This window comes from Sorex araneus, chromosome 2 (assembly GCF_027595985.1).
Source record: "Sorex araneus isolate mSorAra2 chromosome 2, mSorAra2.pri, whole genome shotgun sequence".
Taxonomy (NCBI): Eukaryota; Metazoa; Chordata; class Mammalia; order Eulipotyphla; family Soricidae; genus Sorex; species Sorex araneus.
The window spans coordinates 126,703,206-126,730,073 of record NC_073303.1 but is presented as its reverse complement, the minus strand read 5'-3'; the positions used below and the strand labels follow the sequence as shown (position 1 = coordinate 126,730,073).

At 48.8% G+C, this 26,868-nt stretch overlaps 1 protein-coding gene across 1 annotated transcript in view; it reads right to left on the bottom strand.

Moving 5' to 3' along the window:
- STK3 (serine/threonine kinase 3) overlaps window positions 1–26,868 on the bottom strand; it is a 199,655-nt gene that overhangs the window by 79,440 nt on the left and 93,347 nt on the right. Inside the window, exon 7 of the mRNA XM_055129423.1 lies at window positions 6,566–6,703. Coding sequence (XP_054985398.1) covers window positions 6,566–6,703 — 138 coding nt within the window. The remainder of the gene's footprint in view (window positions 1–6,565; window positions 6,704–26,868) is intronic.

The window sequence follows — 26,868 nt, the reverse complement described above, 5'->3', positions numbered from 1 at the left end:
TGGGGCTGTCAGCCCCAGGAAGGACCCGGCTCACTTTGTATGCAGAGAACAAAGCCTGAACACATTCCCTTTTCTGACAGGCAGAAGAACAAGCTTATAGGACCCTCGAACCGATCTGGGAAAAGGATTCCAAAAAGCTTTGCTAGGGTAGCATATGGTGCAATTAAAAATGCAACGCATGTAAGAAGAGAGCAGAACACGAAAAACAAACAAGTGGACAAAAATAAAACATGACCAATGAGATTAAAACGTTACCATCATACAGGCATGTGCCAACGCAAACAGATGGGTTGACACTCCATCTTAGTCCAGTACTAAAAGACACTGGGTTGGTAAAGACAAACCTAACCACACGCCTTGTATCTGAGGCATGTTTAGGATACATCGGACCCAGTGCTGTGTCAGAGGAACACTTAAAAGAACCTGAGGTTTTCTGGCTCTTGCTTATGGGGGAGGGTCTCCTGGGAGTTCTCAGCTGGCCAGAGCTGAGAATGGGCCCTGGGTTGCCAGAGAGTATCTGAAGTGCCCAGCAGTGTTGAAGGTCGGCCCATGCTCACCCATACTGCTCAGGGGGCTGTGTGGGGACAGGCACTGAACTGGGGTAGAGAAGGAGAAAGAGAAGAAAACCAGCACAAATTTTGGTTTTGAAAAAAAAAAATTATAAGGACCAGAGTGATAGCACAACGGGTAGAGTATTTGCCTTGCATGTGGCCAACCTGGGTTTGATCCCCAGTATCCCATATGGTCCCCCGAGCACCGCCAGGAGTAATTATTGAGTGCAGAGCCAGGAGTAACCCCTGAGCATCACTGGGTGTGACCCAAAAAGCAAAAATAAATAAATAAATAAATGTTTACTTGTAGGTATCTTAAAAAGAAAAGAAAATAGAAGAAAAGAAAAGAAAAGAAAAAACCCAAATTATCATCGAATGGAAGATAACCCAGTGGGTAGGGGCACTTGCTTTGCTTTTGGGAGCCCTAGGTCTGATCCCTGGAACACAGGGTCCCCTGAGCATCACCAAAATACCACCTGCCGGAGCATGAAGCCAAGAGTAACCCTAAACACTGCCAGTGTGGCCAAGTTATACCCACTCTACTTCTGAGTTAGGCCAACAGCCCCCGATGCACACAGTCTTATGAGAATCCAGAGAAAGGCTGCCTAGCATCAAGAAGAAGGGAAGGTTTCCAGGAGAAGTCTTGAGGTAGAACTAAGTCAAACTTCCTTGACCTAGAAGCAATGATCTAATTGTCAGAGCAGGGGGAGGGATCTCTCAACTTAGGGGGTAGGTAGGGAAAACATCATGAAACAAACGGCCAGAGGAGACTGCAAGAGCGCCGTCTCCTGGGGAAGCCACAAGCCTATTTATTATTTTAATATTTGGAAAAGAAAAAAAGGAGGGCTTTGGACCCTGCTGCGGAGCGAGCATGATGGAAGAGCCCAAGGAAGCGCTCTTGGACTCCAAACAGCCCACTGAACTAATTCCGGCATGGGACCAGAGACCCCACGGTGCGCTGAAACAGTGGGAGCCGGGCATCCCCCAATTCTTTTAACCTCTCTCTCTCTCCACACCTCCCCCCTGAGCACAGCGCAGGATCCGAGGTTTTCCTGAGCGCAAAATGGAGACGCCGAGCCTCTCTCTAGGCTTCTCCATCTTATGAGCACCATAAAAGGGTAAAAGTTTGTAGTGATATTTCTGGTTGTACTTTTCCTGGACTTTATACAGAAACCCAAAACCGCGCGGCCGCTATCGCGGCCGCGCGACCTAATGTCATCTTAGCATCAGCAATATGTAATATGTCCCTTTTTAATGGGTCGGACTTTTGTGGGAGATCCTAACAAGAATAGTAAGTCTGTTGCTGAAATATTGAAGGCAATCAAAGTGGTAGCCATCTCTCTAGACTGAACTAAGCTATATCCCCACGCCGGCTGAGAAGAAATATCCTTCTTTCTCGGGAAGAAACGCGGCGTGGTGTCAAACATAGTGTGATGTCCATTAAGCAAACAGACCTGGTGGCGTGGGAATGGGATATAAGGGGAAAAATTATGTACATGGAACAGTGGGACGCTGGTGGAATCTCGAGCCGGAGCCGATACCAGCGCAAGCCCTTCGGTTCCAGAAACTGCTTGCAGAAACTCTACTAGTCTATCAACTAAGCCAGAGCCCCACGCCTGCCGATGACGGGAAATAACCATCCTTTTCGGTTTTTTTTCCCTTGTCAGGCAGCGTGGCGATTACCAAACAGGCGTGAACTCGGTGGCGCGGGGCAAGGGGGAAAAAGAAAAGTTATGTAACAAACAGCGGGACTTAATATCTCTATATTCTTAGCAGTGGAGAACTATCAAATGCCTCCTTGGCAATAGGACTGCTTTCCTTTTTTGGGGGAAACCCCAACAATGGTAGTGAGTTGTGTGTTGAAACATGGAATGTAATCGAGATAAGGCATAAACGAAGTGGAACTTATCATGTACAAGGGTGGGGACTGGGGAGGTGGGAGGGGGTGGCAGGTATACTGGGGGGGTTGGTGATGGGAGATGGGCACTGGTGAAGGGAAGGGTGTTTGAGAATTGTATAACCGACATAATCCTGAGAACTATGTAACCCTCCACATGGTGATTCAATAAAATTATTTAAAAAAAAAAAAAAAAGAAAAAAAGGAGGTGGCAAGGGATCATTGAACGGGCCTGCAAGGAGAGTGCTGAAAACCATACCATAGGACAAATAACACTCAAGCCTCAAGCAAACGGTGACTGCACACTTTACAGACTGGTGCCATACAGACTGGGGCCTTTTTTCCTGAATAGAGCGACGGACCACACGGGGCTGTGCCATGCCTCGGTAGATGCGAGAGAGGAAAGAGTCCACTAGCCCTGACATTGACATAGGCCAAGCCACAGCAGAAAGCCCAGGAAAGCGTAGGGCTGGGAGGGCAATGTGAAAGACATGTCACTCAACCACTGGGCACCTCCGTGAGGCAAATAAGTTCTATGGGCTTTGGAGCCTTATTCAGCACTTGTATCACTTGTCATCCTGTTGCTCATAGATTTGCTCAAGCAGGCACCAGTAATGTCTCCATTCGTCCCAGTCACGTGCCAGTATAGCCCAATGGCATCCGCTCCTCCAGGAATATGAAGGGCCTCAAACCGTTCATTCAGAGTCTTGACGAAGAAGTCTGACCATCTCATAGATGGGCGGCCAGGCTTTCTTTTGACATCCCGTGGAACCCAGTCAGTAACAGCTCTAGTCCAGCAGTCATCTCCAAATTGTATTATGTGTCCAGCCCATCTGATTTTCGAAGCCTTGGCAAACGAGACAGCGTCCCTGATTCTTGATGGTCGACAGAGGTAGAACTCCGGATTCCTTCTCTCACTTGAGTGAAATGTGATATTCCAAGCACAGCTCTTTTGATTCTTCTTTGGGAGACCTGAATAGCGTTCTTATCCTGTTTTTGTAGGGCCCAGGTCTCTGAGGCGTATGTCAGTGCAGGAAGAATGGTGGAGTCGAAAAGATGTGCCCGGAGCTGGAGGTTCTTCGTCCTCTTAACAACTTCTTTGACGCTCCTGAAGGTGTTCCACACTGCTCTCTTCCTCCTGCGCAGCCCAGGTGCCAGGTTGTTTGTCATGTTGAGTTATTCACCATCTGCATTCAGAGATGTTCGTTCAAATGACAGCAAATGGAATGTCAGGAACTAGTCTGTTTCTCATGAACATTGTCTTGGTGAGATTCAGCTGCAGTCCGACCTTTCCACACTCATGGTCGAAGTGGGCCAGCATTTGTGCCACTTGGCTAATGTTTGGTGTTATGAGAACGATGTCATCAGCGAAACGGAGGTTGTGTAGTTGCCGATCGTCTATCTTCACTCCCATTCCTTCCCATTCCAGGCGTCACATGACGTTCTTGAGGGTAGCACTGAAGAGTTTCGGTGAAATGGTGTCACCCTGATGAACCCCTCTCTTTATGTTGATGATCACTTCCTTGTAGAATGGTGAGACCCTGGTGGTGAATCCATAATACAGCTAATGGAGGATCCTGATGTACTGAGTTTGAACGCCCTGTTTGGCTAGGGCTTTGATGACCACTTCAGTCTCAACAGAATCAAAGGCCTTCTTTAAATCAATGAACGTTAGACAGAGCAGCATCTTGAACTCTGGCAAAATCTCAATGAACTTGGTCACTGTGTGGATATGGTTGATCGTGCTGAATCCTTTTTGGAACCTGGCTTGCTCACATGGTTGTCCTTTGTCTATTCTGCCAATCCTATTCAGGATGACTCAAGTGAATAACTTGTAGATGATGGAAAACAGGCAGATCAAGCGATCTGATGTCTGGATGTCTCCCTTCTTGTACAACAGAACAGTCCTGCTGGTTTTCCACTGGGATGGAACCCTGCATTCAGACAGGTAGCGTGTAAAGAGCTGAGCCAGTGTATTGATGAGTACTGGTGGCAGATTCTTCAGGTGTTCGGGTCTGACCTTGTCTGGACTGGGTGCTGTACGCTTCTTTACCGATGAAATGGCGTGTCAGATTTTAGAAGGGAGAACGCTGGGAACGACATATCCATCCTGTGGAATTGGTATGTGGGCAGATGGACGTGGCTGTCAAAGAGATCCATCAGGATGTCGGAGGGCAGTCATCTTGGTCTTATAGTTGGTGAAGGACAGGAGGGCGTTGGAAAAACTTTTCCCGGCTTCTGTCACATCAGCCAACCCTGCTGCTCTTCTGTCTTTGAGGTCTTCCTTTATCAATTCTATGCACAACTTTGAGAGCTCCGATGTTAGCTTGTGATTGCCTAAAGTTCACACCAAACCACTTTGGTGAATGAGCTCCAGAGTTTACGAAGACTTATTCATAAAATTAGGAAATTATAGAACATTTTCTAAATGATTTTCTATCCTAAAAATGCTTAGCTTATTATTTTTTTCATGTGAAAAATATTCTATTTACTAAGGCTACAAGAAGGAACAGTAAGAGCTACACATTACACTGAGGTTACTTGACTTGATTATGGCTTACAGTCATGAAAAATGCTAAGTTAAAAATAGCACAATTTCTTTTCTTAAGCACAATCTTAGATTAGAAAAGATTACAGAAGATTAAAAAGAACTCTAATTTATCCAAGAGTTATCAAATGTACTTGGAATTACAATCAGGATCATATACTGGGCTACTCACTCCATTTTTTTTATGGTTCACTTCTTTGGAGTTGAGCTCTTAAAATTCGCCAAACAATAGTAACACCAAAAGGATCTTGACTTGTGTACCAAAAATTCCCTGGAAACGCTGACAATATTTTAAAATAAATGTTCCCACTAAATAACTTTGGGAAAGGCTAAGAGTTGTATGGAGCACAAACCACAAAAGGGTCAAAAGGAGCACCCAGGGGAAAAAATTAATTCTGGGTTAGATCCCTGGCACTGCCCCCAAACCCAACAAAGAAAAAGAAGCCGCTCTCAGAGTCCTGCTTCTCAGCTATAGATTAGTCTCCAGAGGCCTCTTCTAGCTTATTCCCCGAGCAACAACCCTGTAAGCACTGCCCGGGCATCAACACACAGACGTGGGTGCCCATAAATGCACTTTGCCAACCACACTCTTGACAGACTTAGACAGCCTCCAATTTTCTGACAGATATTTATGTTGTTTCCGATCTTTTGCCAGTACAATGCTCTAGGAAGAATTTTATACATGTGTTAGATCACATGTGGTTACATTCGTCTGTGGAGCACATTTTTAGACATGTCACTGCTGGAACACAGAACAAATGGAATTGTATTCCAGACAATTATAATGCCAAATGCCTTACATGGTGGCTGGATATTAAGAGCCTGCTTTCTCTCTTTCTCAGAGTTCATTAGACACGGATCATATAAAAGGGTGTGTGTGTGTGTGTGTGTGTATGTGTGTGTATGAGGGTGTGTGTGTATGTGTATGTGTGTGTATGAGTGTGTGAGTCTATATGAGTGTGTGTGTCTGAGTGTGTGTGTGTGTGTAGGTGTGCATCTGTGTGAGTGTAAGAGTGTGTGAGTGTGTGTCTATGAGTATGTGTGGGAGCGTGTATGTGAATGTCTGTATTTGTGTGAGTGTATGAGTATGTGTGAGTGTGTGACTGTGAGTGTGCATCTGTGTGAGTATGTGTGAGTGTGAGTATGTCTGTGTGTGTTTGTGTGTGTGAGTCTGTGTGAGTGTGTGTTTGTGTGTGTATTTGTGAGTGCGAGTGTGTGTCTGTGTGTGTTTGTATGTGTGAGTGTGTGTCTCTGTGTGAGTGTGCATCTGTGTAAGTGTGTATGTGGCTGTGTGTGAGTGTGTGTATCTGTGTGTCTGTGTGTGTGAGTGTGTGTGTGAGTATGCGTCTGTGTGAGTGTGTGTGTTTGTATGAGTGATTGTGTGTATGTGTGTGTGTGTGTGTGTGTGTGTATGCGCACACACATGCGCGTGATGGGGGTGTCCAGCGACGTCTCTCCCGGAGAGGCTCACCTCTTTAGAAATCAGTCAGCAGCAACCCGTGGCCACTGCGGCTCAGGCGGAAAGCGGAGAGGTTTCCGTTTGCCCTCCCGTAGAGGGGCAGCACTGACCTGCAACAGCTGTGTCGCGGTAGCCCTCTGCTCAGGATTCTTCACCAGGCACTTTTTGACAAAATCGGTAAAATCGTCAGACCATAGCTCTGGCTTCCTGAATGTCGGTGGTGGATTTGTGGGAATCATAAAAATTGCCTAGTTTTTTTTTAAAAAAAAAAGAAAGAAAGAATTATCCAAATGACACAGTAAGAATCACAACAGCACACCAAATAAACAAATCTCTTTATCTATCTTTTTATCGGGCCCTAAATCTGGGAAACAAATGTAAGCGGTTCTAGGGTTTCCAGTACAACTGCAGTTCAGGAAGCCAGCCCAGCTGCTACTAATGGAATAGTTTCCCATTAAATTTCCTCTATTTGGACTGTAGCTCATTGAGCACATCATTCCTTAGTTTATCTATTATTTTTAATGTTTTCAAAGAGAACTGCAGTTCTAACCTTTTTTTTCCCCCCAAACCAAGGTCCCTAAGCTGTGCCATTGAATAGCAAGCTTACTTCACACCAGGTTTCATAATCTCAGCATGGCTAAAGGCAACTTCATTTGCTTCTACAGTCCAGAATGTTTCCGTACAAACGTAATTAGTGCTGTGACATGAAACAGTATTAGGTAGAACTAAGATTTGTTTTATTTGAAAGAGATGACTCAAGAGTCTAAATTTTAGTGCTTGAGGTAATACATCAGTTTCATTTATTATTGATGATGTGACTTAGTATTAATAACTTGCTACTGGGCTAATGACAATGTATTCAGATAGCTCAAAATTTGGTCATCTTGAGAGAGCCTGTCACCCCTGTGAAGATTAAATCAACCCCTAATGTTCTTAGAAATTAATAATTTCTATAACGAATTTCTCTCTGTTCTGAGCATCTCGAACAGTTCCAAATGAAATGCCACGACTGAAACATCATTTTCTCTGAATGATAAACAGGAAAGCTATTTATCTGGCACTCGACAAAAGAAGTCATCATTTTCATGTCGTGGGATGTTGTGAAAGTTTTAAAAGGTAAAACAAATGAAGTAAAAAGAATCCAACCCCGTAGCTAACTCTACTCAACAGTTTGTTTATATAACCGTACAAACCAACACCAGTGCGTTGAGGGAACCATGACTTCTGGGTCATCTTCATTTATGTGCACTCTGCACACAAAGGCAATACACAGAGCTGAGAGAGGCCCCAGGCACGCAGGCCCATTCCTGGGCTGCAGAAACCCCCAGCCTTCCCAGGGAGCCTCGGTCCTGCTCCATCCTGGGCCTGGGTGACCTTCTCCCTCCTGCCATGCGCAAACAAGTTGAATATACATGAACTGATGCATATTTATGCATCAAAACAAAGACTATCCAAAGAAGAACAAAAAAATTAAAAAATTTAAAAAAAGAAAAGAAAAGAACAACAACAACAAAAAAAACAAAGACCATCCATAACCATACTTAGAGACTAAGCTTTTTTGTAATCATTGAAAGAGACTGGTCATTGCTTTATTTTGAACTTCTCTTCCTATGTGGAAAACACACCGAAGGTTCAGACACAGTAATAAAGAAAAAACAAAATTTTGGGTGGAGGGAGAGCTGCAATTTTAATTTCTTTCTTTAGTGTGATGAATTGTCTAGATTAATGTTGCTCTTCTGCACTTAGGTTACAAATGGATGTCTTACAACTCTGCGATTTATGTCCTTGAAGCTAAAGCTTCCCTTTGAACTTTGAGCCAATGAGTTGCAGCCTTATCTTCAGATAATCGGAACATATAAGGCTCACCTCAGCAGTAGCTATTAGAAACCCGGGGATAAAAAGCTTAACGCTAACTCCTATTTACCGAGTCCTACAATAAAGTGAACCTAAAATGTTCACATCTTATTCTCAAACAAGCACTGAACTACAGCGCACACGGTTCAAACAAACAGAACAAATAAATCCTGCACAGTACCCCCCCAAAAGCAGACTACACAGTCTCCAGGAAGGCCCCTCTGCCGTCACGTCCACTGGGTTTGGTGGATGTTCTCACTCTTTATTTTGTTTGGCTAATCTAAGCTAGTCACAAAGGATCCTCAAGAATCTCTTGGGTTCGAGGCAGGTGATTAGGCAGTTGGCCCCACTGTGGAAAGTTCTGGCTGGCCATTCGAGGTCTCACTCACCCTCCCTGCCACCAGCCCGACCTCAGGGCCACACACTGAGGCCATCTACCTTATCTTATCTCTGACACGGTTTTGATTGAAGAACTGTCAGTACAATAAAGGCTAGGATTGTCCCTGTGTTTGTCCTACACAAAGTGTTGCTTAACTACATATTGAACCTTTGATTAAGTTCTAAAAGGAACTTCCCCGATGAGGGGCGGTCTTAGGGAGCCAAGCGGTTGGGTCTCAAAAGGATACCCTGCCTGCCACGGAGGGAAGACAAGAAAGCGCCAAAAGCAACCAGGAGTTGAGCTGGGCCATAGCAGGGGAGGGAGCCGACATTCTCAGCGCAACTAAGGTAGCTGGACTGGCGGGCGTACAGAAGCCGAGGAGAGGCTGGATTACAGAGAAATAAGTGCCTCTGCAGGAATCCCAGCTATGTGGGCCAAAGGCTATCTGTAACAAACTCGGGAGATAAAGGATGAGAAAGCGTTTCATAGGACTGCACAGAACTGACTATGCCTGGCTGTATCCTAACAGCGAACTGAACTCTGAGGGTTCAGGCTGCTGAGTCAAATTCTGGAACAGACACACGGTCACGAGAGCCTTAGGAAGGCAAGGGCCCGGGACACAGGCTAGCTCCTCCGGGCTAGCTCCGTGTGGCCTGAGTCTCCCTGAAGCCAGGCGGCCAGACTCAACGTGTCTCAGCTTCCTCACCAGGTCTAAGCAGCTCTGGCCATAGACAGAAAGGAAGGGCAGGACAGGAGTGATGAGCATCTGCCCACTCCCCCAGCATGGCCAGGTATGGCCAAGAAACAAAAAAAAATGAATGCAATAAAAACCAAAAATCTCACACAGGATTTCAGGGCTGGAGAGTCAGTACAACGGGTAGGGCACTTGCTTTGCATGTGGCCCTCCGGGATTTGATCTCCAGGACCACCAGGAGTGCAGAGCTAGGAGAAAGCCCTGAGCAACAGTGGATGCTCCAGCCCCCACCCCTACCCCAGCCAAACACCACACACTCACACACACACACACATACACACACTCACACATACTCACACACACACACTCACTCACACACACACTCATACATACACACACACTCACACATACTCACACACACTCACTCACACACACACACTCACACACACACACATACTCACACAAACACTCAGTCACTCACACACACACACACACACACACATACACACACACTCACTCACACAGTTGGCAGTCTGCTCCCAAATCCTGGGCACCCTCTGTGCCTGTCTTCCCAGCCCATGAGGGTCCTCTGGCCACAGCTGCGCTGCCGCAGCAGGCTAACCCACGGCAGCCACCGCCAGTCCTGCCATGCAGACAAACAGGAACACGCGCCTCGGGGAGCTCCCAGGTCCGGGCCCGCGGGTCTCCCGTGCTGCTCCCCCATTTCTGTCCTGATGGAGAGGGGAGAGCCTCGAGCACTTCCCTGGAGTGCACGGGAGGGACAGGAAGTTGTGCACGAAGACCAGAGTCCAGGGGTGCCAACAGTGGAGAACCCCAAGCAACAGCAGCCGGACGACCCAACTGCATGGCTAGGGACATGGCTAAGGGCAGAATCCCCAAACAGCAAAACGTCAGGGCCAGGAAGTTATTCATGAGCAAGGGCAGACATCTGTGGCTTCGATTTCGGGCATTCTGGGGTCCCTGAGCATGGTGGGTACAGCCCTGGAGGTCCCCCCGCACTGCTGCAATGGCCTCGGGGAAGGGCCAAGAGTCACCGGGCTCAGGGGACCGTATGCAGTGTGGGTGAGCAGGGCTGGCTGTGTGCGAGGCAAGCTCTCTGCCCTCCCTACCGTGGCTCCGAGCCCAAATCTCCGAAAGGCCACGTACAACGAAGCACTGTGAGCAACACGAAGCCGGGCGGCATGGTGCCTGCTGAGAGTTCACCAGCATGCATCAGTAACTGAAGTTCGCCCACGGCCGGTCGACAGCACCCGTACTGACCAGCTCAGCGCTGCGCAGAGAGAGCAAGAACTCAGAGGCACTGGGTTCCAGGTGGCCTGTCTTTCATGCCCCCCATCCTGACCTGTGGATCACCCCAGCACAGACATCTGAGGGGCCGACAGCCAGAGCCCCCGGGGCACAGGCCAGGGCCTGCCAGCTGCCCAGCCCTGGCTCGGTGCAGGCTTTCCCAACGACAACCCCGCAACATCTGAAGCCACGGGGGCGGGGATTCAGGACGCTGGTGTCGGTGGAGATGCCAGGGCTCTGGAGGGGGATGGAGTGTGGTCGGAGACGGCCCAAGCTGTGGGTTTCCTAGGAACGGGCTCACGCCAAAGGTGCCAGGGACCCGGCAATGCGGGACCCCGAGAGGGGACCACACGGCATAGAGGCGGTCGGGCTCGAGCAAGGCCCACTGCCAGAGCTCGCCGGTTACCTCAGTGTTGGAAAACACCGGGTTGTCTTTGTTGCTCCTGCAGGGAGCTTGAGGTTTACTGAGCCACTTCCACAACAGTGAAACTGAGGCACAACTAATAAGCCTATATTGTTTTTCTCTTTCCTTTATGTCATTTGTATGGTTTATTTAGCAATGTCCTTTTTGTATAGACACAGGAAGACAACTGATGCTATGCTATGTGACATGGGAGTTATCACTGTTTCACTGTCATCCCATTGCTCATCGATTTGCTCGAGCGGGCACCAGTAACATCTCCATTGTGTGACTTGTTGTTACTGTTTTTGGCATATCAAATACGCCATGGGTAGCTTGCCAGGCTCTGCCGTGCGGGCAGGATACTCTTGGTAGCTTGTGGGACTCTCCGAAAGGGATGGAAGAATCAAACTCAGGTTGGCCGAGTGCAAGGCAAATGCCCTTACCTGCTGTGCTATCGCTCCAACCCACATGGGAATTAATAGACTACAAGAGAATATTAACTCCTGGGCATCCATATTTACTTAAGCCTCAGCTGCCCTTAGTTCCCAGCATTCCAAGAGCAGAGGCCTGACGAGGATCTGATGGACCCAGGGCACCTCAGTACATCTCACCACACAGTTACGTGGGGAAAGGCCAGTTGGAAGCAAGTCCGCCTCTGTGCTCTTTCCAACAGGATGGCCAAGCTCAGGCAGAGGCCGCTGGGCCCACATGGGCTGCGAATGAGGTTAAAGCTGTTGAGGCTTCCCGTGGTTGAACTCTCCACGGGAGCTAGAACATCACTCGGGGAGCCAGACTCAGGGCCTGGAACCGCACCCAGCAGACAGAGCTCACTGGGCCATCCACAAAACCAGCATCAAAGAGAATGAAAACAGACAACAAAACAGATGAGAAGAATGAAAAAGGAAGAGCACTGAAAACGTGGCACGTTCTACCATCTGAAGGAATCCTGGGTGTCAGGGATATGCAGTTTGACAAGCTAAGAATTAAATATGTTTCTGAAAAAAAGTCTTTCAACGGGGTCGTGCTTTGCTCAAACATGAAAGACATGAATCAATGAGTCAACACAAATAAATCAGAGTGACCGAAAGTGAAAACATAAAAAATTTAGTTTCTGCTTCCATATTGCTGGAGAAAGCCTTAACTACCTCCAAATCCAAACACTTGGCCAGTGGCTCTCAACAATGGCTATATATTGGAATCCCCTGGAGAAGTTCGATTTGTTGGTTCAGTTTGGGGGCCACACTCAGTAGGGCTGACTGGTTCTGTGCAAGGTTCACCCCTGGCTCTGCCTTTATGCAAAAAAAGAAAAGGCATTTCAACATACTAGCAATGAGCAATGATGCCAGCATTGAAAATGCACTATCTCATTTGCAGTTGCTAAAAATTAGGCAGAGAACCCTAACCTCCGTTTCTATTCTCTTTTCCTAGACATGTTAAAGTCTATCACATTTTATTAAAAACAAACTACCACCATCCTGTTCATCAGCCTTTCTTGTTTTTTTATTTATTTATTTTCTGGTCTTAAATTTTATTTTTTCTGCTCTTTATTATTCCCTTTCTTATTCTTTTAATTCACTTTGTTCTTCTTTTTTTGTAGCTTCTGAAGGAGATTAGATTGCTGACTTCTTTTCTTTCCTACTGGAGTATTTAGTGCTATTAATTTTTCTTTCAACCCTGTTTTAACTATCCTACAGATTCTGATGCTTTGCACTTTTGTTCACATAGTTATTTTCTTAAGAATTCCTTGACACTTCCTCTTTGACTCATTAATTATTTAGAAGTATGTTGTTTAGTGTTTAAGCATTTGGAGAATTTCATTCTCCTACCTCATTCTCATTTGATTTCACTGTATTTGGAGAATGCACTCCATGATTTCACTTCTTTAATTTTTTTTGTTTGTTTGGCAGATTTTGTATTTTTTGTTTTGGGGAGCCACATCTAGCAGTACAGGAGGAGGGGTCACTCCTAGAGGGGTGGGGGACCATGTGGTACACCCAGGATGCGCTCTGGGCTCTCTGCACGCAACTCGTGCATGAGCCCTCAGAGTAGTCTCCCTGGCCCAACTTCTTTTGAATTTGCTCAGTGTGTCATATAGTCCAGGCTACGGTCACTCTTGGTATATGTTCCAACAGCACCTGAGACAAGGGTGCTCTGCTGGGGTTCTGGGGAGCGCCCTCTAAATCATGGTGGTCCTAGTGGCCACCGTTGGCAGCCACTCGGCTTTTATCACCTTCACCGATCCAGCTGTATTCATGACTCTGAGAGGCCGTGGAAGTTTAATAACTGGATGTGGCTAGCAAGCCTTTCAGTTTCTACATTCTGCTTTGCATATTTGACCACCCATATTTGATGCATGCACACTGAGGATTGCTACGTCTTCTCCCTGCTAAGTCAATAAGCGGATTGACTTATCATCACAGAATGTCTCTGTCTCTGGTAAGAGGCATTGCTTTGAAGTCTATTTCACCTGCCATCAATAAGTCATCTATGCTTTCCTTGGAGAGCCCGCCAAGCTACCGAGGGTATCCCGCCCGCACGGGCAGAGCCTGGCAAGCGACCTGTGGCATATTCGATATGCCAAAAACAGTAACAATAGGTCTCATTCCTCTGACCCTGAAAGAGCCTCCAATCACTGGGAAAGACGAGTAAGGAGAAGCTGCTCAAATCTCAGGGCTGGGAGGAATAGAGACATTACTGGTGCCTGCTCGAGGAAATTGACAAATGACAGTGACCGTGACAGTGATACAGTGATGCTTTCCTTGGATTCAAATTTGCGTAATACATTTTCCCCACCACTTTACTTACAGCATGCCTATTGTGTCATATTTGAAGGACGTTTCTTGCAGACTGCATGCACTTTGATTATATAATACACACAGAGATATCTTTTTGAGGGACGCGGGAGTGGGGGACATTTGCCATATCCATTGATTCTATTGTTTTTGCTACTCTTCCAATCTCTGCCTTTTAATAGGTATATTAGGCCATTTATGCATTTTTTAATGTGACAATACATGATTATTAATATGTGAAGACTTAAGTTTTCATTTTATATTTTGCTTTCTGTTCGTTTATTCCTATTTTTCTTGCCTTCCTGTAAGTGCGTGAATGTTCTGGAGAGTTCTGTTTTGATGCCTCTATGGTGTTTATGGAGGCATCTCTTTGTGAAGCTTTTTCAGTGCTCTCTGGAGTACCCACAGGAGTCGCCTTAGCTTGATGTCCCTCTCCACAGTTTCATACCTGCCATCAACTGAGGTCGGGGAAGATGATGGACAATAAGCTACTCTGAAGGCGAGAACAAGACTGAAACCACATTCACATAATTTTTATTTCAGTGTGTCACCATGTTAGCTTTAGTTTATCAGTAGTGATTATTACTCTTTTACTGAACTTCACCTATGAACTTCATGCTTTGTACATGACATGTGAGCCAACTGCATGTAAATGAGCCCCTGCAGGGTCCACCCCCATCAGGCACCCTGGGGGCGCTGGGGCTTTCCCCTGCAGCTAAGGAAGGCCTGCTGTCCATATCCTCCCTGCTTCTGCCCGTCACTCCAGCCACCACTCGGGATGGGGCTGCTCATAGCTCCCCGCACTGCCGTCCCCTCCTTCTCCGCCAGCCTCCTGCAGCCACGTCCTGACACGCACTTCCCGAGGAGCGTGGGCGATCACACCAGCTTCACTGATTCCACGCCACCGGGGTGTGACAGGCACCTTGGGTGCAGCTGAGCCACGCCGGGAAAGCTTGCTGTGGGGATTCAAGCACCCACAGCCATGTCTTTAGGGAGGAGTGGGTCCGAAGAGTGGCATGGGGGCACACAGGCCCTGCAGGCAGCAGAGGGTCCTGGTTGGCGCTGCACTGCCCTGGCTCCGAAAGAGATGGAAAGAAGCGAGGCTGTGTGCCTTTCAAGTATGTTTCTTTGTACCGAAAGGGTTTTAATCCAATGCCACCCTTCAATTTTGGGAAAACAGGCAGAAATGCTGTGTCCAACTAAGAAGTGGAGAAGCCAGAAGTTCACAGAATCCCCGTACCACATAAAACCCCCATCTCCACACCCCCACTGTTCCCAGGACCCCTCCCTAGCACCTCCCTGCCTCCTCTGGGCCCCTGGCTTCAGCCTCGTGTGCCACAGTAACCTTCCACAAGGAGCAGCCTAAATCCTCGGCCAGAACTCCTCAGCCCGGTGCTCAGACCCTCCCTACTTCCGGCCTGACTCAGATAGAATGAGGAAGGGCTCACCAGCATTCCCTGACGTTCTTCGGGACTGGCCTCAGTGTCTGTGAGTAGAGCATGAGCCTGGCCCGGGCCCTGTGCTCCATCCAGCCTGCAGCCATCTGCTAGGTGCCCTCGCTGGCCCCTGCACCGTGTCCCCAGCATCCCACTCTCCCTTCCTCAGTGTCCGGCCAGCGGTTTGGGAGTGCGATACATGGTCTCTCCTGCTGAGGTTGGAGCTCCTGGGGCCGGGGGGTCCCCCAACACCCACCGAGAGCAGATGAACAGTAGGGGTCTCGAGTGGGACCCAGTCCGCCCCTCTCTGCTGCCCTTGGGTCTCCGATTCCCCCAGAGAGGGCTTCAGAAGCAATGCCGGCTGAGATACCTGTCCGGCACCGGAACCCGTGACGCTAGCAGAGACACAGCAATGCATGGCGTCTCTGGCTTCTGAGAATGGAAGGGAAATTTGACAGTGGATGATTAACTACCCAAAGAATAAAGCATCTATGAGTGGTGCCTCCAAATAAACATGTGAAAAAACTTTATAATAAAACTATATAATTGAGCACAGAGAACATGACTATCTTGCCAAGATTTGCTATCATTGGCAAAAGTCCATATTAAACTCAGCTTCCCCAATTCCAGATACAAACGGAATTGTGAATTGGGCAACTCGCTGGAGACAAAGACTGAAGTACAAGCTGGGTTCACAGGAGAGTGACCTCATTCTCCTCGACTTCGATCTGACCCAGAGGAAAATTTTTAACAGATTGCGTTGGATGTGTGCCATACTACATTCGGAAAAGTTCAAAATTAGCATTTTAGATGCTAACCTAAAGGTTTCTAGTTTGTTTCCCTAGAACTAGAGTGGACTAAAAATAAAATATGATGAATTATGAGTGTAAAAATGAATTACTGAAAGAACTGCTTTGTCAAAGAAAAATGCTAATTATAAGACCAGTCCTTCCCTCTTACTCTTTTGATTTCATTCATGCAAGGCATCACCCAGGGCTGAACGCATGGAAGCACTCAAGTGGCTAATGGGTAAGGGAGAAGATGTTCTTCTCTTTCTGGGCTGATCCATACGACGGTCTCACCCTCCCCACTAATTGTTTTTAATGCAAATAATATATGCTTCAAATGCAGATATTTCTGTGAGGATATTAGAGGGAGAGTGGGGGGGGACAGTAACCATTTCTTTTATTCCTACAGTATCACCAAGTAGAGGTCAGAAACTGAAGATGCAGGAAGGAAGTTACACGTGTTCTCAATAAGCCTGGAACTCGGTGAAAAAGTCAGGCAGACTACAGCAGAGAGCGGTGAATCCTGGGATCCTGGGGTGTGCGGGTGCTCTGACAGCACCCAGGGGGCAAGGGTCCTAGTTAGACTCGGCAGATGAGCAATGGAAGCAGATGCAGGAGCCCTCGGTTAGGGAAGGGACAGCAGAAGAACCAAACACCTACCAATGAGGGTGAGGCTAAAAGAAACGGGGTTCTCACTTGGATAAAGAAGCAGGCAGAGCCCAGAGTATTGTTGGGCACCCCAAAGCATCTGGCACTTAACCTGGAGACCAGGGAACGTGATCACCGTTTAAAGGAAGGGTCTTAGGAGAGAAACGGGAATTTGTGTCACCAGAGAGTGCTTGATCTGGCGGCACCACGAGGGGTACTCGGGACAAGGGGGAGAGACTGAACACAATCGGAACCATTAGGAGACGATGGAAAACCCCAGAAGAAAGCTCTGAGGCCAGACAGAGAACAGGGAGACGGAGCTGGAAAGAAGGGAAGTACCTGAGCAGGAGTAAGGAGGCAAGATGCCTGGGAACCGGGAATAACTAACAGCCAAGAGGCAGAGGAACTGGCCAGGAAGGAACTACAGGGACGCAGCGCTAAAGCCAGGGGCTGGCGACTGGTGGGAGCGAGCCACACTGAGAGTGGGCTCGCTCCAGACCTCCAGCTTGGCGACAGCCAGGTGGCACTCCCAGTAGTAACCAGGACAGAAAGCACAGGGGCAAACCTGCTGAGGAGAAATCCACGGAAGCAGCCCTGGAGATTAATCCCAGCATCTCAAGAGTGTGAAAAGGGCATTTAGGAAGATGATTAAAATCTTTCTTTTTTGTTTTGGGGCCACACCCCACGATGCTCGGGGCTTATTCCCGCCTCTCCGTTCAGGAATCACTCCTGCCGGGGCTCGGGGGCCAGAACCAAGGGCTCCCTGGCTTCTCCTGGCTCCAAGGGAGAGGGGCAGGAAGAGTGCCCCTCCAGAGCACAGTGGGCTGTTCTCAAAATGAGAAGAACCAAGCCGAGGTGCTTCCTAACCCAAAGAAGGGGTGAAGGTCAAAGATGGGGACGGGAGGGGCCAGGCCCCTCCCCCAAAGCCAGAAAGCTGCAGAAGAAAAGGAGGAGAAAAGAAGTTACCCACCAGAAGCTTGCTGGACTAGGCTTCGCGAATCCAGTAAGGGAATGGCGAGGATCGACGGGATACTTAAAACCGCTCACCCTTTACCAGTCATTACTTTATTACACATTTAAAATTTTCATTAAAACCATTTTATTTTTAAATTTTTAATTAAAAAAAATAACACGGCAGGGGTAGGGGTGGAGGAATGTGGTGCTAAGGGTGAGACTCGGGGGCCCCATACCAGCGCCCCTGGCCCTAGGCCGGGGGTTGGAATCCTGCCCAGAGGCAGTGCTCCCGAGGGAGCCTGAGCCTCACCCCGAGATCCCGCTGGGCCCGGGAGGTCGGTTTCCTAAGCGCGCTCAGAAGCTTCGGGCCCGGTACTGGAGGAACTCATTACAGCGCCCCTGGGGGGCTGAGGGGGTCCAGGAGCGGGCCTGCAACCGCTACAGAGGAGAGGTGTGACCATGGCCTCCACCGTCTCCTACATCCTGGCCCAGCCAGCATGTCTGCTTTGCACTCTGGACTAGCCAGACACATCCCTCTAAAGCCACAGTGACCGGCCACCACGCCCCTCTGTCTCGGGGGTCTGTCCTCCATCTGGTCTGCAGAACGGCCTCCTGGGAGTCTCAGGGGCCACCTCTAGTGCCAACCCACCCCTTCCGGCCTGGAGCAGTGGGTGGGGCCTTTGCCATGAGCCATCCCGGCATCCCGAGGGGTCCCCCCAGCCCTGCCAGGAGTGATCCCTGAGCGCAGGGCCAGGAGTCAGCCCTGAGTGCCGATGGGTGGGACCCAAACCCTTCACCCCATCAAAACAGAAGAGACAAACTCCCGGGCCTGGGCTGCAGGCAGCTCCCCTGCTCCTGAGACAGACCCGCCCTCCTGCGCGTTGTGCCTGCAGCAGGCCTGCTCTCTGAGGGCTTCCCCGCCATCACGCCGAGACAGGCCACGCGGCCTTCCCTCTACCTCAAACACTCCAGAGAGAACAGCGCTCTCTCCACCGGTATTTGCAGGGTGTTCCCTGGGGGCTTAATGCCAGTGACTTAGTTGAATCCCCACAACCACTCGGGATGAAGACCACCACTGTTGTATGTGGGGAAGAGACAGGGAATGGAGGGGTGAGGACCCCACCGGGGCAGCCACCGTAACGCCAAGACTGTCACTGGAATGTTGCTTACAGAGCAGATCTTGGGGGATGGACGAAGGGCACCCAGCGGTGGTGCTCAGGGGCCAGGCCTGGCGGTGCTGGGGGGACCAGATGTGATGCTGGGCTTCAACCCAGGCACAAGGCCATGGCCGCATGCAAGACACACCGCCTAAACTCTCCCAGCTCCCCTGCCAGGCAGCAGGCGTTTATGAGTACGACTCTAAGGGACATCCTCATTCCCTTTTACGTTATTGCACCAGTGTGTGCTGAGGGACACGAGATGAGAAAGGAAGACAGGGAGGTCTCTGCCTTCAAGAATGAGCAGAAAGAAATCAGACATTTCAGTGGATGAACATTTAAAAAAAAAAAAGGAAAGCAGAAGGAAGGTTCTGGCATTATTAAAAGAGGCTTTAACCTGTCCGTACCTCATTTTCCTTTATCTTTTAAAGGAAAGAATATAAGGGCATCTAAATATAAGGGCATAATGTATAAAGGGCATAAAGTGTAGTCACACAACACTTCCAGAATGGCAGACCACATTTTTAAGTGACATCTTCAAATTCAAATCAAATGGTTAAATCTAAGTCAGAGCCTTTAAATTTTAAAGAAATCATTATAAATATTTAAATTCTTTAGTTCTTTGCACCCTCGGTAAATATAGCTATTGATTCTCTGAAAAAAATATAATAAATATCTCAAACTAATAAAATGGCACTTGAAGGGACCTTGCAACATTAGCCGTGACAGAGGTTAAATGATATGCCAGAGACCCAACAATCCTGGTAGGAGAGAAAAGAACTTCCAGTTAGGCAACGTTAACTTTCTGAAGACTAAAAAGAAATCAGATTCATGACTTAATATACTTCACTTGTAAGATTTTTTAAAAAATGAAAACCACTTTAATAGTAAGTTTCAGAGGGACAAAACCAGTATTTTTCTTTTTTCTAGGAAAAAGTTCCCTAAAAGTCCAAGTACTGACGTTACAAAAAGACACGTGCGGCAGAAGCAGGCATGAACCGGCCTGGGCCCTGTAGCCTCAGTTTCTATCTATCAAACAGAAAGATCTCTCCAACTTTCTCCTTTCCTGTAGAAGACCAAAACTATGCGATATTCTGTTTGTATTACAATTACACTAATTCAATGCAGGTCACTTGCTTTTTACTGAGTCCAGATGACATTCAGTAAACTAAACATGGGCCAATTAGTTTTTAAAAAAAGAAAAAGGGGGGAAAAGAAGAGAAGAGGAAAAAAAAGGCCGTGCAGGCCCATCGCCTTGGGCCCTCACACAGTGGCCCTGAGCAACGGCCGCACCTGGCCCGCTTTCATTCCCATAAAACAAACCAGGGCCAAGCCTTGGCCAAGCCTCACACCTCTCACAGGTGCAAACGCTCCTCCTCTCTCTCTCTCTCTCTCTCTCTCTTCCCTCTCTCTCTTCCCTTTCTCCTCTCTCCTCTCTCTCTCTCCCTCTCCCTCCCTCCCTCTCTCTCTCTCTCTCTCTCTCTCCCCCACCTCTCTCTCTCTCTCTCTTCCCTTTCTCCTCTCTCCTCTCTCTCTCTCCCTCTCCCTCCCTCTCTCCCACCTCTCTCTCTCTCTCTCTCTCTCTCTCTCTCTCTCTCTCTCTATTCTCTCTCCCTCCCACCCCCACCCCCATGGCCCTCCTGCATTCTCAAGAGTGGGCTCACCCCTTAGACTCAAATGTCACCTCCTGGAGCTACTGAAAAGGAAGCTGTTTCCTGTCTAAAAATGTCTCATGGTTGTCCTGAGAGCAACGGCTTCCTCCTTATCACATCAATAAGGGAGTCGTGAAACTGGTCAGCGAGTTGACATGCAAGGAACAAAATTAATGCTCTATGGTTATGAACTTTCAGCATCAACATTTTTGATTTTAAGTCAACCCAGACCCCCATGGAATCAGGCCCTGGACAAGGCGGGTGGCAGGAGAGACACACATACCACTAAAAAGTGACCATTTTTAATATTTCATCAGGAGCGAGTTCTCAACACTCTCTTAAGAGTCCACTAGGTATCAAAATTCTGATTAGATTTCCCCTTAACAAATAAATATGCTGGCTTAAAGAAAGACTCTAGATGTATAAGATAATTGTAAGTTACACAGTGCATATGATGCCATTTCAAATCAGACTGCCCCCTACCCCCCCCAAAAAAAAACCTACACAATTTAATTCCTCACTACATCTATACCTTATCAGCTGCTGGCATTATGAATTAAAAACTAATCATTGGCAGCTATTACAAAAAAAAAACCCAACAGGTCTTCAAATGTTTAAATTAGACTGATTTCAAATTGTGTGTTATTTACTTTTGGTCTGATTCTTTTAACTTGCATCAATCTGGTGGGAGAATATTATGTTCCTGCAAGTGTTCATGAATGCAAAGATAGAGTAATGGAGATGGAAATTATTTACTCTGCAAATCCTGGCCGCATGACTGCTAAATCACTTACATACGGCCAAGCCGTCTGCATGAGATCAGGGAGGTCCTGAAACGGAGCTCGGCTCCACACTCAACTCCTGCGCAGGTGACACAGTCGATCAAGTCCAGCGGACGCAGAGTGAGCCAGAAGGCGCTCGGGCACTTAAGGGGACTTCCTCGGGCGGAAAGAGAAAGGCAGGCTCAGTGACTGCGTCCCCCGAAGCAGCCAACTGCCTCCGGAGAGCCCTGTATATGTTCTCCTTTGCCCCTGAGGTGGGCCCAGCCTTGGACACTATGTTCACTGCACTCCACATGCGAAATAACACACTTAAACGGCAGCCGTGCCTCCTCTCCCCAGCTCCCCAGTTTTCCAGTAGCCTGGCAGTCACACCCACAAACTGCCCCCGGCACCATGTAATCTCATCAACAGCCGAGATCCAGACACTATAAACTAAAGTTCCTGGAAGAGAGCGATACAGATTTTCCTGAAGCGTGCAACCTCTTATACTCTAGCCCACTTACTTATCAAAAGTAGCACACATTTGTTTGGTTTTAACATCCTTGCTTATATTCTTTTATATATGAGCGGAAATGGCTCCAGAATGAAATACAACAACCTTCACACACGTCCATCCCTCTTATTGTAGTGGGAAGGTGTTCGGTGGCGGGACTGGTGTTTGAATATTATCTGTAATGAACTACTGTGAACTACTTTTATGAAAATAAAATAAAAATTGTAAAAAATAAAAATTAAATGGCGGCTGTGTAGAAGGCCTTTCGCCACTGACAGATGGCCCATAAGCACAGCTTCTGAGGAGGAGCTGACCCCTGCAGAGGCAGGCTGCTAATGACTGCTAGCGACCAGCTCTGAAATAGGGGCAAGGGAAGGGCCTGGGAGGGGCTGCAGGGGCTCCCGGGGTCTGAGTGGTGTGGTGGCCAGCCAGGGCTCTGGAAGCCCACCTGCCCCTCTGAGGAAAGCATGAGGAGGGCCCCCTGCCCTGGCCCATGTTGGCCTGACCAGAAAGGAAGGAATTCTCTTTCTGGGAAATTGGTTCTTCTGTGCTGATCTTTTGCGCCCCTCTGAGGAACTGATTATGCACCCAGAGGTCTCCTGCACACCATCTTCCTGGGCTGAAGAGACGCAGTGTTACATACCTGGGAGCAGAAGTGCTCACACAAAACAGGCACTCGCTGTGTGTCCACTCACTTTCCGCCCATAGGTCAAATGATGTTTGCCGCAGTCAAACGCCCCCCCCGCCCCCCCCCCCCCGATCTGGGAGTGGTGCTCGACCACTGACTCTACCCGAATTCTGAAGTGTGGCTTCCCCATCCCTGAGAGGGGCCCTGGGAGCACGCTCACACCTAACATACATTCAAGTCTTAGTTTCGGAATCCAGGCCGCTGCTCCACTCCACACAATATTCCTATGTTCTCAATCTGCCATTTCACCAAGCCATCCCCTCCCTTCTTTCCATCCGTGAGTCTCAGAGGATCTGTCACTTACACAGGGCGTAGACTATCTGGGGGAAACAGACTCTTACCAGCGTCCGCGGCACAGCCCCACTGGCCAGAGCTGGGGGACAGAACAGATAAGACGGCAAAACCAGTCAGAACTCAGGCTAAGTGTATTTCACAGCTGGGTCGCAAACCTATTTCACATTTCAATAGCACACTTAGGTTTGAAGCCCGAATGTCTATGAATCAGTGCAGTGAGTGCGATTTTGGTAGGACCCATAGCCCAAGACTACATTTAAACATAAAACCTGGGACGGAGTGGGTAGTACAGCAGGTAGGGCACGTGCCCTGCATGTGGCCAACCGGATTCCATTTGGGTACCACAGGAGCCTTGGTCTCTGTGCACAGAGCCAGGAGTAAGCCTGGCACAGCTGGGTGTGCCCCCCCCCAACAAAAATGAACAAAAATTGCCCCTGAAAGCAGAGGGGGAGCTCAGAGCAAAGGAGGAGGGGGCAGGGCACACGAGTCCGGGGGTGCATGTTCTATGTGCACAGGGCCCCTTTCGGCTCCCAGCACCACCTGCAGCCCCAAAGCCACCGGCTGTGGCCCTGGGGTCCCCAGCAGCACAGAACCCCTGGGCACTAGCACAGCCAGCCTGGGAAGTCTATATTGCTTTTTTTTTTTTTTTTTGCTTTTTGGGTCACACCTGGCAATGCACAGGGGTTACTCCTGGTTTTGCACTCAGGAATTACCCCTGGCAGTGCTCAGAGGACCATATGGGATGCTGGGATTCGAACCCGGGTCAGCCGTGTGCAAGGCAAACGCCCTACCCGCTGTGCTATTGCTCCAGCCCTATATTGCTTTTATTCAAAACTGTGGGGCTATTTCAGATCTAAAAGCAGCATAAAAGAAGACTGCAGTGGCCACAGAGGTAGAACAGCAGGTGAGGTGCATTCCTGGTATGCAGCTGACCCAGTTCTGCCCCTGGCACACAGATGTTCCCCTGAGTTTCCCCAGGAGTAAGCCCTGTGCACTGCCATGACCCCCACACCACCTATTAAAAAAAATGATACACCAACCACTTCTACGAACTTTTATTTATTATCATCCTATTTCATAGCGCCATTTCTTTATGAGGCTGTAAACCCTTAACCTTTTTGTCATTGCCAATAAACAACTTCTTAATGATCAATTTCTTGGTTTTATTGCATTTATTGTTTTCTGGGTGGCAGAGCCACCAGGGCTACACAGGAAGGTACCAGGAACAAAACCCCCGGCCGTGAGCACACCAGGCAAGCCGCAGCCCTCTGATGTCTCCCGCCAAGCTTATCGTCACATGAACCCCCCCCCCCACAAAAGGCCTCTGGAAGGGCATATTGCGACAGGACTTAACTCAGTCTATTTTTCTTAGATATTCATGTTTCCTTTTCTCTACAGTATACCTAAAGAGATTCCACAGTATTGACCATTCCACCCACCAATGAGCTGGAGATCACCTGGTCTGGGGCCCAACCCTCTGAACCAGGAGCTACGCCGGCGCCCAGAGGCCAGCCGAAGGCTGAAGGGCCAGATGCGTCCCCGCCTTGGACAGAAGCCCAGTGGTAATGATGGAGGCCAGGCCTCGGCACACAGCCTTTACACGCACCTGTGTGCTAATGCTGCTCTAGCACTGACAAAGGGAAGAAAGTTCCTGCCCTCCCGTGGCTTCCAGGCCTGGTCATACAGAGGCAAAGACACCTATATCTTTCTGCAAGGATAATCAGCTTGATCAAGAACCCAGAGAAACGCTTCACTCCACCGCCCGGAGCTGATGGGCCATGTGAGCTGGGGCCGGCAGCTAGTGCTCAAGGCTCACTCCTGGCTCTGCGCTCGGGGATCATACCTAGTAACTTTGTGCAAGGTGAGCACCCTGAGCCTTGTTCTAGATCTCCAGCCAAGGAAGAAAAGACATATACATATATGTATATGTCTGTATATATACATAAGTGTATGTGTACATATATGTGCGTAAACATACACACATATGCTGCAAAACCACTTCTACTGAAAGAAATTTAGGGAAGTGTGAGGGAAAAGAAAGAGCGAAATGCAAGTTGAAGAGAAAACACAGGCTTCTCCAGAGGGGAAAAGTCTGGATGCTGGTTTTGACTTTTTTTGAGCCATACCAGAGTGGTTCTCCGGACTTACTCCAAGCTCAGTGCTCAGGGATCACTCCTGGAAAGTTTGGGGGACTATATGGGGTGCCAGGAATCAAACCCAGGTTAGCCACATGCAAGGCAAACATCCTACCCGCTGTATACACGATCTTTCTGGCACCATGGAAGATATTTTTTTTATTTGCTATTTTGCAGAGGGCAGAGTCTCTTGCCCCCATGCCTGGCTGTCTTCACTGGGACCCCTCAAAGGGGGTGGGTTGAGACTCCCTCCCCACCCTGAGCAGAGTCCTGGCAGCTGAAGACCTCTGGAAACCAGCCACAGCCATGCTCAAGGCCACTCTCCATACGCTTGAATGAGCCTCACGCATGAAGGAACTGGCAGAGGAACCCAGGTGTGCGGGACCCAGGGCAGAGATCTCCAAGCCTGCTCGGATCAGGACTGGGCCTCTTTCACCCAGATCCCCCATTTTCCAGCAGAGAGAGAAACCAGACTTTGAAAGTTCACATTCTCATGTGAACTAAATCTTGTCTGAGGTGACTGCGACCTCCTGTGGGGAGGGCATCAGTGCTCAGGGGCTGTGGTCACACCCAGAAACTGCCCCCGTTGCTGTGTAATCCCATCAACAGCCAAGATCCAGAGACTATAAAACCAAGCTCCCGGACATCTTATAGCCTAGTTCTCCCTCTCGAAGAACCTGGCAAGCTACCGAGAGTTTCCTGCCTGCATGGGAGAGCCTGGCAAGCTCCCCATGGCATATTCATATGCCAAATACAGTAATAATGATGGGTCTCATTCCCCTGATCCTGAAGAGCCTCTAACGCGGCACCGTTGGGAAGGATGAGTAAAGAGAGACTGCTAAAATCTCAGGGCTAGGACGAATGGAGACGTTACTGGGCCTGCTTGAGCAAATCCACAATCAATGGGATGACAGTGATAGTGATTTTGCAGATAAGGAAACTGAGGACCAAAAAGATTATGTAACACCCCCAAGGTGCTAGAGAACTAGGTGGGACTATAAAAAGGACCCGAGCCCGACCAGGAACTGGAAGAAGCAATCGGGAATCTTTCCCTCGGGTCTCTGCCTCTGAGTCCCATAGAGTCTATTACCGAGGGATGCTCCCTGCCTGGCCACGCTACTTTTCCTGATGCCAGGGAGAGACACATATGGGAACGGATCCAAAACAGCTGGTGCCCTGGCTGAAAACAGTCCACATGAGATTGGCTAAGGCAACCAGTAAAAGAGGGCAGACAGGAGCACGAGAGGGAAGGGAGACCAAAATCTCAGTAGATGTGCCACCGCGGCTTGACACCTCTACCCCCCCGCCCCCCAGCACGCTCATGGAGCTCCGTGGTATGTCTCGAAGCTACCAGACTGCTGTGATGGCAAAAAGCAGTGACTGAAGAAACAAGCCCATCCTGAGAGCTCTGGGGTCACTGAGTACCTTGACGCCCCAGGGGCCCAGCACTACCTCCATGCTCCCTCCAGTCACACTGGCCTCTGAGTGTCCCGTCCCTCTGTCCAGCAGTCACGTGGCTTTGCTCCCTTGTGGCCGCCATGCCTTCCCAGAACCGTCAACTTCCCAGGGTCTTCCTGATCCTATAAGGGCCAGCGGTCCCTCTCGTTCCCACGAGCGTCCACCCCGTCTGACTGTGGAGGCCACGCCTGCTGGTCCGTTCACCATCTGGCAAAGCCAGCTGCAAGGTTGACCTTCAGTGGCAGCCAATTTCTGCGGGATTTGGGCCTGAATTCCATCCTATAGAACCATGCCTGGCTCACAATAACTTATGGAGAAGATAAATGAATGGCTAACTTTTTAATAACAAACCTACAGATTTAGAACCTAAGGCCTGGGTTCATCTGATTGTTATCACTGCAACGGCTTTCAGCCCCAGGTGCCAGGAGACAGCTCCAAGGGCTGGAGCACATGTCCGGCATGTGCAAGACCCAAGTCTGAGTGTCAGCACCCTGTGAC